This window comes from Plecotus auritus (genome assembly GCF_963455305.1).
Source record: "Plecotus auritus genome assembly, chromosome: 3".
In the NCBI taxonomy this organism is placed as follows: Eukaryota; Metazoa; Chordata; class Mammalia; order Chiroptera; family Vespertilionidae; genus Plecotus; species Plecotus auritus.
The window spans coordinates 223567043-223579298 of NC_137772.1; the positions used below are offsets into that span (position 1 = coordinate 223567043).

At 57.0% G+C, this 12256-nt stretch overlaps 1 protein-coding gene across 2 annotated transcripts in view; it reads right to left on the bottom strand.

The window, feature by feature from the left end:
- Positions 1–11139, bottom strand: part of TCF20 (transcription factor 20) — a 168749-nt gene extending 157610 nt beyond the window's left edge. For both annotated transcript variants that reach the window (XM_080660599.1, XM_080660598.1), the window contains exon 1: positions 11030–11139. In XM_080660599.1, the coding sequence (XP_080516725.1) occupies positions 11030–11077 (48 nt within the window). In that variant the 5' untranslated portion in view covers positions 11078–11139. The remainder of the gene's footprint in view (positions 1–11029) is intronic.
- Positions 11140–12256: the final 1117 nt, after the last annotated feature.

Below are 12256 nucleotides of genomic sequence, written 5' to 3' on the forward strand. Positions count from 1 at the left end.
TGACAGCACCCAAATAGGTGGGAAGAGGGATGGAGGATGGACAGGAAGGGAGGGACGGGAGGAGGGTGGGTTGATGTGTGGGTGAATGGATGGGTCGAAAGATGCGTGGGGAGGATTCATATCGGCCCATGGGCCACTTTAAGTCCAGCTGCAGTCCAGAGCACAGAGAGGGTGGCCCTTCCTGGGGCTGGGCTGGGATCCACGGAGCCCCCATGGATGGGAAAGAACCACCCTGGCCTCCCTGAGGGCCTCCTCTGAGCCTCTAGGCCAGCGAACGAACCAGAACTCTCTGGAGTCAGCCTCAACACCTCCTCTCTCTCTCTCTCTCTCTCTCTCTCTCTCTCTCTCTCTCTCTCTCTCTCTCTCACACACACACACACTCCATCAGCAAATCCTATTAGATTATTTTCAACAGCCTCCCATTCGTCTCCCTGGTGCTGCCCTTGCCCCTCCCCCAGTCTATTCTCAAAGCAGCAGCCAGAGGGATCCTTTTAAATGGTGAGTCCAGGAGGCCCCACCATCTGGCCCCCATTTCCTCTCTGAGCTCATCTGCTCCCACCTCCCCACCCTCCCTTCCCTCCAGCCACACCGCCTCCTCCTGGCCCTCCACCTCGTCCCGCGCCCCACCCCCCCCCCAAGGCCAGACTCCTCCAGCTCCAGGCCTGTGCCCTGCTGGTCCCTCGGGCAGAGTGCTCTTCCCCAGAGAGACATCTGACTCACCCCTCACCTCCTGCAGCCTTTGCTCAAAGGTCACGTTCTCAATTAGAGCTTTCTTGGACACCTTTTTTTTAAAAAAAAAAAATCACCCCTTGTTTCCCTTTCATGTTCTACTTTTCTTCTTAGCACTTATCACTCTGGACAATAACATATTTTACTTTCAATATTTCTTATTTTAATTTTTTGTCTGTGTTCCTCCATCAGAATGTGGTCTCCGTGAAGGCAGGGATCCTGTCCACAGCTGTGTGCCCAGGCCTGAGCACCGGATCTGCAGGGCACAGATGCAGAACGGATGGATGAATGAACGAATGAACCTTCCAGGGGCCTGGTTTGCTCCTCCTGGGCCCCCTGCCCAGGCTCAACCCCCACACAGGTCCTGCCTGCCCTCTCACTGTCTTTATCCCTGCCCAGAAGCCCCCGGGGACTGCCTCCCTCACCCTCCGGCGGTCCACCCTCTCCCAGAGGCTGCCAGGATGGGCACAGCCACAGTGGCTCCAAGTTGAATTCAAGGGAAGACAACCAGGACTGGTTCAGAGCCGCTGACACAGCACCTTCCGCAGCGGACCCGGGGGCCTCAGCAGCCAGGGCTCCTCCAAACACCATCCCCGGCCCCCAGTGGGCATTCTCCTGCTCTTCCCCCCGAACCCTCCACTTTCCTACCCGGGCCTCCATCCACCTGGCTGGGGAGACAGAGTGGACTGCCTGGGGCTGCAGGGCCACTGAACAGATGAAGGAGCGAGCGCGGAGGTGTCCAAGGCCCCCAGCAAGGTCCCAGGCTGGCTAGCCCCGACACTGAGCCGAGGGCGGAGTCTCCAAGGCCCTCCGACCCCGCGAGCCGGTGTGAGCTCCAGTGCGAGCAGGTGGAGGACTGAGGGAAAGGGTCCGTGAGCAGTGACTGCTCCCCCAGCCCTCACAGGGACTTCACGTGGTTTGTGGCTGCAGAGACATGGCTCTGGAGACCCGGGGGACCTGTTGGCCTTGGAGGTCACGTGTGTGCATGTATGTGCATGTGTGTGTGTGTGTGTTTGCTCATGTGTGCACATATGTGTGCATATATTATATAGGGTGCAGGACTCATGAACAGACAGATCACTGTGGGCCCCCAAATCCATGTCATCTCACCTCAGTGAGCTCAAGGGGTGGCCTAGAGATGGGGACGGGCACCCAGGACGGAGAGGAGACAGTGTCTGGACCATTCAGCCAGGGGCATAATAGGCCACAATCCTAACCAACACACCACACCGCCACGTCAGCCAGGCCCAAGTGCAGGAGCCGACTCAGTCACGGGATTTCAGGCCAGCAGCCCAGTCTGCCTGATCCTCAATGACATTATCTGCCAAATGGGTTTAATGTGGTCAAGATTAAATGAGACAATGTAGGCATTCATACATGATAACTTTAGGCTACTGGCAGTGTCATCAGAGCTCTCACGTGCACCGGAGAACCGGCTGCCCATTCATTCCAGAAGCGTCACTGAGCCCCATCTCTGCCTGGCTGTGAACAGGGCACCAGACACAAAGCCTTGCCCTCAAGGGACGCACCACTAATAATGATAACGTGCTGGACCGTGTGTGTCCAGCTGGCCGACTGTCAGAGGCACACGGTTTGCTGCTTTATAAGCACAGTCTCACTCAGTCCCTTAGAGAACCTGTGCGTTGGGGGCTGCCACAGTCAAATGAAAAAGCAGAGAGGTGAAGTAATGGCCCGCGGTCACCCCGTAGGAGAGCCAGGATTCGAAACGAGGAACTTCCCACCCACCACACTCGGAACAGAAAGCTGCACGACCTGGGCCATCGCACAACCAAGGCAGCGCCTGGGGCCGTGGGAACACGGGGGAAGGAGGGTTTTGAGAGCGGCGGCCCAAGAAGGGACTGGCAAGCAACACCTCCAAGCAGGGACTTAAAGACATGAAGGCTTGGACGTACCGGGGGATCGAACCTGCAACCCGGGTATGTGCCCTGACCAGGAATGGAACCTGCGGCCCTTCGGAACATGGGATGAGGCTCCAATGGACTGAGCCACACGGGCCAGGGCTCCAGAATTATTACTCGAGTGAAGGTAAGGAAAGCCCCTAACAGTCACTACCGGCTCAACAAACATCAGTTGCCTGGAGCATCACGACAGAGCCCACTGGGTCCCGTGGGCCACCCCCTGGCTGGGGAGCCAGGAAGCCAAGGGAAGCGGGGAGGCTCTGGGGCAGCCTGGGTGGGGCTGTGATCGGAGCAGAGAGGTTTTTCCAAAGTTGAAATGGGAGCTCTGCCTCCTGGAGGCCAGAGTCAGTGGTGGCAAGAGGCCCCGAGTCTGCCCTCAAAACCATGCTTGCCAAAGGTCGTGGTGGGGCCTCCTAGTTACTCAAGGGGCTGGCCATGACCCAGTCCAGCTGACAGGCGAGACCAAGAGGCAGATGTCAGGGGCTGGCCCTCCCCGGCCTGGACCTCCAGCTCCCCTGACAGGGAGGCAGCAGGGGCCGGCTCCACAGGGCAGGGCTATTAAAGGGGGCCCCCTCCCCACTCTGTGCTCAGAGCCTATTACAGGGGAAGCGTGGGCACTCCAGAAGGGGACGGTGGCACTTACTGGGCACCTTCTGTGGGCCAGAAAGGGGCTGGGTGCTTTACAGCGCCCCTTAACTGCCTTAACTGGCAGCTGGGTAGTCATATACCCGTTTCACAGATAAAGAAACTGAGGCTTGCCCTAACCGGTTTGGCTCAGTGGATAGAGCGTCGGCCTGAGGACTGAAGGGTCCCAGGTTCGATTCCGGTCAAGGGCATGTACCTTGGTGGCGGGCACATCCCCAGTGGGGGGTGTGCAGGAGGCAGCTGATCGATGTTTCTCTCTCATCGATGTTTCTAGCTCTCTATCCCTCTCCCTTCCTCTCTGTAAAAAAATCAATAAAATATATTAAAAAAAAAAGAAAAGAAAAGAAAAGAAACTGAGGCTTGGAGAGGTTGAAGGAACTTGGACTTAAGCCGCTCTGACCTTAATCTGCCCTCCCCCACGTGCAGAGGTTGTTGAACTCCAGTGATGACAGGGAGCTCACTCCTGCAAAGACTCCCCCTTGGGCAACTGGAAGAAAGCGCTTCTCAGTGTGAGCTGAAATTGGCCCCGGAAACTCCCACCTTAGGCACCGGCTCTCGGCAGCACAGGGAGCCAGGCCCTCTGCCCCCACAGCAGCCAGACAGTGAGCACAGTAGGACAGCCCAGTCCACCACTGGGCCTCCCTCAGGTAACTGCTCCTCCCTGAGCTCGGCGTCCTGAGCTGAAAATGGGGATAAGAACAGCCCCTGCGTGAGGGGTGGTGCTGAGGTTGTAGGGAGTTGATAAGCCTGGAACATTCTAGAGTCTTCAGAGAAGCTCTGACCAAGGAGAGAGGCTCTGAGAACTTTCCGGAGGCCTGACTCACCTGCCCAAAGGAGGAAGTGGCCTTGATCTGAGACCCCTGTGGTGGGGGCAGTAGCTTTTATCTGCAACATCCTGGCTCCCCCCAGAACTGACACCAGCTCACGCAGCCCACCCAAAGGATGTGGCTGGGTCTTGCTAAAGGGAGTGGCGCCAGGTCGGTCTGGGTGCAAGTCCTTCACTGGCCCTCTGTCAGCTATGTGCTGATGGAGCTGCTGGTACCCCCCTGCTCTGAACAGCGGCTTCTCCAGCCTCAAAGGGGACCTATCGCTCAGGGCTGTATCTCTCAGCAGAGTGTGAGGCCAAACTTGGGCAGCTCCTGGAGTGCAGAACTGGGCATGCCCCAGGCCTGGCCCCCATGGGGACATGCAGGCCACCCCATCATTGTCTTGCCTGCCTCTCTGCTCATTGAGGAAGGGACTGGAGAAATACAGCCTGGGAGAAAGGCCCATGTCCTTGCACATTCTGTTCCCCCTGCTGACCATGCTCTTCCAGGCAGACTTCTCTCTACTCTCAGCCCGACCCCTGGCTCCCATCTAGGCTCTGGGCTTCCCGTTTTTGCCTCTAAAATAGGAATTGCTGTACGAGCGACAGGGATTGGTGTGAGGATCTAATCTGGTTTTCCCTAATAAAGCTACTTAGCCCATCAAAAAATAAAAATAAAAAATAAAGTGGGTTAAGCCATGTACAGTGCCCAGAATAAGGTGATGGCAGGTGCTCAATATCAAGACCCACGGCTGTACTGCATCCAGAGAAGGCGGTATGCCCCGCCTCCCGGGAGGACGGACAAACAGGGCAGAGAAGCGCAGTACGTGCAGTACATGAGGCCCAAGTGTGAAGAACCTGGGGCCCAGACAAGGAGGGGCGCTTTACCCCCTTTGGGCCATGGGGAGCCATGGGAAGTTCTTTGCAGAGAGATGAGGGCTGTTCCATTCAGTCCTGGACTATCTTCCACCTGTGCTCAGTCTGACACACCCTCCCTTCCCAGGCCCAACAGCCCTACCTGGCACCCTGCCTGCAGGTTCAGGGGCACATCTCACAGCAACAGCTGGCCCAAAGCTGTTGCTCACCGTGTCAGTCCTCCCAGCGCCCAGGAGGTTGGTATGAGGTTGGTCCTGTGATTATTACGGTTTGACACATGAGCAAACCAAGCAGAGCACATCGCACAGATCCGTGTCATCACACAGGTGGTGGCCGGCAGAGTTAGGATGCAAACCCAGCCAGTGGACTCGATTCCGGAATCTACACTGGCCTCTCCTGCTCTGAGATGGACCCAGAGCCCTCTGAAGGGACTGGGCATCGGGGAGCATCCAGCAGAACCAATTCTCCCAGCTGGCAGGGTAGGTCACTGGGCCCGCTCATGGGCCGAGGCTTAGAGGTGATGTGACCTGTCCAGGACCCCACAGCTTGTCCACGGGCTCTGGGACGCCAATGCAGGTCTGTTAGACTCCAGAGGCCTGTGCCAGCGCCTGGCAGGCACGACACCTGGAACCCTGCGCTCCCTGCAGCCTGGGCCTGCACCAGGGGCGAGCTCTCAGCGGGGGCTATTTCTGAGGTCCCCGTACCCCTTTGGGGAGGGGGAAGACAGTGGGCCCCCCCCCTCCCAGGCTGCCCTGGGGCTTCTGTCATGGACCTCTGTGCTGTCCTTCCTCTGCAGACTTTGTCCTTTCAAAGAGGTTTTTCAGCCGAAACCGGTTTGGCTCAGTGGATAGAGCGTCGGCCTGCGGACTCAAGGGTCCTGGGTTCGATTCCGGTCAAGGGCATGTACCTCGGTTGCGGGCACATCCCCAGTGGGGGGTGTGCAGGAGGCAGCTGATCGATGTTTCTCTCTCATCGATGTTTCTGACTCTCTATCCCCCTCCCTTCCTCTCTGTAAAATATCAATAAAAATATATTAAAAACAAATAAATAAATCAAAGAGGTTTTTCATCCCATGAAACGCCTGGCCCATTGGTGTGGCCCTGCCCTGCGGAGAGGACCCTGAAAAGCAGGCTTAACCCCCTACAAGTTTCCCAGCCAGAAAGCCCAGCAGAGGGAAAATACAGTGTTTGCAGCCCGGGTCAGGCCCACGGTCACTTCACAAAAATGGATTCCTGGAAAAACATAAACCAGCAATTTACCCCGTGAATTGTATTGGCCTTAAAAACCAAAAAAACACAGCAGCTATCCTATTTGAATAACAAGGTAAGGCGGGAGCTAACCACTCCTTTCTTGGTGAAGAAGGACAAAAACTCAACGGGAAGGAGCTGCTCAGGCGCAGCTCAGGTCTGCTTCCTTCACGGCTCTGTTTCATAAACACCAGCATCGCTGCTAAAACAGGGTGACGTCCAAAAGGTCTGTTTGCTTTTTTAAAAATTGTCTTCCATATGGGGCAAGGCTTAGATTTATTTTTTGGGTTGTTTTTTTTTTAAAAAAAAAAAAACACAAAGCTCACATCCTCCTGACTCCGTGCCTGTAACTACGGCCAGAGGGAAACTGATTTCAGAATCCATCTGATATGTCGGATTTCTTTGTGGCATCCACTTCATCGCTCAGCAGCCAGCCATGATGTCATAAGCCCATCAGATTTCCGGTAGGGGGAAACGCTGGGGGATTGTAGGAATGGATGCTGCTTCCCCGTCAGTCAGGAAGGGGTGGGGAGGGAATGGGTGTGTTTGGGAGGCAGGGGACTGGAGGCAGGCTCAGTGTTTGTGATATTAAATGTCAGGCAGAAACCTGAAAAATCCAGCCACCCAGATGTTTTCTAAATATCCAGATGTCTGGCAGCGAGCAGACCCTGCTCCCCTCCCCGCTCCCCTCCTGTCCCAGGAGGCGCCCGACATTTCGGCTCTGACCTCCGGTCGACGGTGAGTGCACGCTGCCAGGAGCTGTAATGCTCCAGGCTGCCCACCCTCGGATTTGGAATTTTTTCCTAAATCTTTACACATGGATGACAGGAGTAACTAGGTCCAGATTTTTAAAAGCTGTTGAAGCAGTGATTTGAAAAGTTCAGTCCCTGGAATTAGCTTCCACAGAATACACGATGGAAGCCAAAAAGGAGGGGGGAAAAAGAATCCCTCAGCCAACACACGCACAAACATATGTGACTCTTAAGCCACAGGACTTAAAAACCCCAAACAAAGCCAGCGAGTCGGAGGACCGAGGACCAGAGACACCGAGAAGCCCTGAGCCCTCCCCCAGGAGCGAGCTTTCCAAAGCAGCAAACCACCCAACAGCTTTGTTCTTCCTGACAAAGCCCCTCGCTCCCAAGGAACAGACAGTTGCCAGCCAAAGCCCAGGGTGGAACTCATTTACACTCAGACGCCAGGCGGCCAGGAGCATCAAGTCCAGAAACGGGACTGGCTCTGCCTGGGAAGCTGCTCCCACCCCCTGCGATGGGGACTCCGGGGCCTGGGGGAGCCCCGCAGGCCACAGCCTAGCAGAGTCCTGACTTCCAGGAGGCCTGGCCACATGCCCACTGAGGCCACCTCCGAGGCCTGTGACATCACAGCTAATTGCTCCTGAAAATGAGCCAAGCACGGCAGGCCCCTGGGGCCCAAACCCTCTGACTTCACAGGGAGCCAGGAGGGGAGGCAGCTGGGGAGGGGCCAGGTCCAATTAGAACCTAGTGCTCTGATGATGAAAAGAGGGGGGGGGCCCTGAGGGGAAGAGTCTGGCAGAGGGTAGGAGGAGGTGAGTGGGGGGCTCAGGGCTGGAGGTGGGGGGCTTTGTGGCCTCATCTCCTAGAACAACCCCTGTGCTTTTCAGATTAGAAAACTGAGGGCCAGGAGCGCCTGCGTGGCCCGCCCAAGGTCACCAGGCTAACTAGCGGGACAGCCAGTCCTGGGGAACAGAAAACACGGGCCTGGCACGGCACAGCTCTTCCCTGGACGTTATCTAATTTAATCCTTTCAACACTCGGTGAGGGAAGGGTTATCATTAACCTCAGTTTCCAGAGGAGCTAGTGGAAGCGCAGAGAGGTTAAGTAACTGCCCAAGGTCACACAGCAGTTGTCAGAGGTTCAGACCGAGTCATTAGCGGAACTTGGTCTGAATCTCTGAGTCACTGACTCCGAATCCAGTGCTCTCTCTGCTGGATGGGGTGAGGCAGTTAAAGTTGCTCTGGGAACTGTGAATCTGATTTAAACACATATTTTAAAAGCTGGTGATCCCCACAGAACAGAAGGAAGTAAATCATTGCAAATTAAATGTTTTAAAGCAGTTCCAGTCAGGAGGCTGTCTGACTGGGTGAGTGGGGAGCTGCTTTTATTCTGTCCCTGCCAGAGGCTGAATAAAGCATGTAGACGCTCCTCTAGCCCTGCATGAATGGAGGCCGCTCAACCCCCTGAAGTGGGGGGGGGGGGGGAAGTGGGGGGGCACTAACAGCTTTGTCGGGCACCTCTGAGAGCATAGTCTGCCACAGGAAAAGTGCCAGGCGCACAGGTCTGACAGTGCCAGGGAGCAGACATTCACTGAGTATAAAACAACAAAAAATAAAAATAAGTCGGTCCCTCTGGGCCTGATTCTTACTTTCCTGGCCAGGATTTAAATGAACTGCAGGTCTCCTGGCAGTATGAGGCCTGGACTCTAGGTCAGAGAGGCGCTGCCCAGGATCCTGTCTGCCCAGGTGGGAGGCAGGAGGTGGGAGGTGGGAGGTGGGAGGTGGGAAGTGGAGGCCAGGCAGTTACTGTGTGGCCCTGAGCCCTGGCCATCCTGGGGAGCCTGCTGGCCCCCACCTCCTCCCAGAGTCGCATTGGAAGGCTTGGAGCAGAAGAATGAGGAACAGGCTGGTCTGAGCTAAGAGGACAGGCACTGTCCCAGGCCCCCTTCTCCCGCCCTGGGCAGGTCCCCTCCCGCGGGCCAGCCTTGGCAGGTCAGTGTGCCATCGGCGCCAGGCCTCTCCCTGCTCTCTGCCCCACCAGGCTGTTTTCTTTTACTTTGTTCCTGTGAACGGCAAATGGGGTGTGGAGCCCAAGACTCAGGCCAGCGAAGGGGAAAGGATCATCTGGCTGCCTGAGTGGCTGAGCGGCTCCCATCTTTCTGGGGAAAGTCTACTCATTCTTTACTGGCTTTGCCTACCATCTACCCAGAAGAGATTCAGGTCGTGCCCTCATGGCACTTACAACTGGGCGGGGGGGGGGGGGGGAAGAAACATTGAACCAATAATGACATAAAAACGTCCCTGGAAGGAGTGGCCCCAGACGACCAGACCCTGTCCCAGGGAAGTGTCAGGTCAGAGGGAGTCCGAGAAGGCTTCCCGGGCCCAAAGGATGAGGAGGCCTTAATCCCTCTGACTCACTGTCACCTCCACCGAGAAGCCTTCCCTGATGCCCACCCAAGGCTGCCTCTGTCCCTGTGCCCATTCCCTTTCTGGCTGTGTTTATCATCGATGTCCCTGCCATGCTCTGGAAGTCCCAGAGGGCAGAGACTGGGTCTGTCTTATTCACCACTGAGTTGCCATGCCTAGGACACAGATGTTTACTGGCTACTTGTTGATCCAAAAATAAACAACAGCCCGGCTGGTGTGGCTCAGTGGTTGAGCACTGACCTATGAATCAGGTCACAGTTCGATTCCAGGTCAGGGCACATGCCAGGATTGTGGGTTTGATCCCCGGTAGGGGGTGTGCAGGAGGCAGCCAATAGATGATTCTCTCTCATCATTAATGTTTCTCTCCCTCTCCCTTCCTCTCTGAAACAAAAAAATATATTAAAAAATAATAATAAATAAATAAACAACATGTGCAAAAGACCTGTGGTAGGAGGAACCACCGAGGCAAGGAGGGTGTGGGAGTAAGAATGGGGCAAAAGACAGACAGCAGTGGGCGATGAGATGGAGTCACCCCGATCTGCCCCCAGCACAGCACCCCTGGAGATGAGGTAGGTGGGCAGTAGCATCACCTGCCCAATACTCTCCCTCTCCACCACTGTCTTCCCTCCCCCATTCATTCCCTTGGCTGGTACTGTGGGGCCACCTGGAGCCACAAAGAGGCAGATCCAGGGATCCTAATCCAGGGCCTTCCTACACCCCACCCCCAGTCCCATCTGCACCCCCGCCCCCCCCCCCCCCACACACACACACTACCACATTTGGCCCCCTTTCTCCTCACTGAGGCGGAAGTGGAGAGAGAGAAGCAGCTGGGCTCAGGGCTGGACCAGACCGGGTTTGCATCCCTCGGCTGTTACCAGAGTGTGTGGGGACCCCACGCTGGCTCCTGTCCCTCGGATTCCTCCCTCGGAGCTGGCAGAGCGGGTGCTTGGTGAACTTGTCTGAAAGGCTCAGTCAATCTCCTCTGGTTTTCCTATAGGACTCAGTTCTGCAGCAGCGGAGGCCGGGTTCTGGGATCCTGGAGCCATACCCCCGGGGAGGCACCACGTGGGGTGAGGCGGACCGCAGCCCCCAGCGCGGCGCCCCCAGCGGCGCCCAGACCCGCGCCCGCCGCCCGCTGCGCGCGCTGCAGCAAACTTTCCGCGTCTGCCACCGCCCGCGTCCACACCTGCTCGCGGTTCCACGGCGCCAGCCACCAGCGCGGGTTCCACAGCCTCGCCTGCCCCGGGTCCGAGAGGGTGCCTCGGGCAGAGTCGGCCTCTCCACCCCCTAACCCTGACCCTCCGCGAGGTCGCCGACTGCCAAGCTCAGCCTTAGGGATCAGCCTGGACCACGTCGGGGTCCCGGGAGCGCCTGCGTTTGTCTACACCGCCTCGGCGGCCCCAGATCACAGAAGACTCCCCGCTCAGGGGCCGCGTCCACACCACCCCAGCGACGCTTCCTCCCTGAGCCGCGTCCACATCGCTCAAGGCTCACGAGACGCTATAGGCGCGGACCCGAACGCAGACCCCGCGACAGCCGCTCAGTGTGTGTGTGTTGGCGGGGGGTCGGGGGGTGGCCCAATCCTTTCCCGGTGCCCCCGACCCCGGGCGAAGCAGCCCGGGCTGCTTACCTTGCCCGCGCCCTCACGCTCCTGTCCCGGCGGTGCGGTCTCTTTCATACATTTTGCAATATTGTCGATGGCGAAAGAAAATATTATAAATCCTCTCTCGGCCACGTGGCTGTCCCCCAACCTCCCCCTTTTCCTCTTTTTTCGGCCTTTAGGACAATACTCGACCCCCGCAGCCGGCCGCTGGCCCGGGGGCTCCAGGCAGGCGCGGCCGGCCGAGGCGGGGCGGGGCCTGGGGCGGGGCCGAGGGCGGGGCGGGCGGGGCACTCGCGCTCCGGCCGCTCTCCCGGGGGAAGCCGTGGCCCGCGACCAGCGCTCCTGTTCCGGCTCCTGATTGGTCGGTCAACCGGCGATGCTGAAGCCTGATTGGCTGAGAGGAAGAACAGGCTCAGACTCAGGCAGTGGGGGTGGGAGGTTATGGGTTTCATTCTTTGCCATATATCTTTATTGATTTCTGAGAGGAAGGGAGAGGGAAAGAGAGTATAAACATCAATGATGAGAGAGAATCATTGGTTGGCTGCCTCCTGCACGTCCCCCAATGGGGATCAAGCCCGCAGCCCAGGCATGTGCCCTTGACCTGAGTCGAACCTGGGACCCTTCAGTCCGCAGGCTGATGCTCTCTCCACTGAGCCAAACCAGGCAGGGCATCTTTGCCTTTTCTTTACAGTCCCCACCGTTCTCTTTTGGGCCCCCTGACATCTGCAGACTTTTCCTGGCCGTTTCTGTGCACTCCATCATAACACTTAACCACTCGAGTTTGTTTTTGTCCTTTTCTACCAAATAGGGAGGACCTTGAGGTCGGCACCCAAGGTTTGTGCTGCTCACCACAGTATCCCCAAGGCCTGGCACACAGGAGGTGTTCAAAACGTGTTTGCGGATTGAATTTATGGAAAATGTGCACACAGGTTTTAAGAGCTGTCTTTACGGCTGGTATTGCTATTCTCCTTTAAGAACGGGGAGACTGAGACGCAGAGAAACCAGGGAGAGAATGGGGGGACTGAAAATGGGACATGCTTGCATCCCAGACCTCAGTTCTCCTCCACACAGCGATGCCCTGTGGAGTGTCAGGACCTCAGTTTCCCCTCTATCAAAGAGAGTGCTGGGTTAGAGCAGATGTGCTAGGAGAAGAGTTATTTCAAGGAACACACTGCTATACGAGTCCTTAGCTCTGTGCTTGGGCACAGTATGTTAGGAATGAGACAGCCCCAGCCTCCATGTTAAAATCCCGGT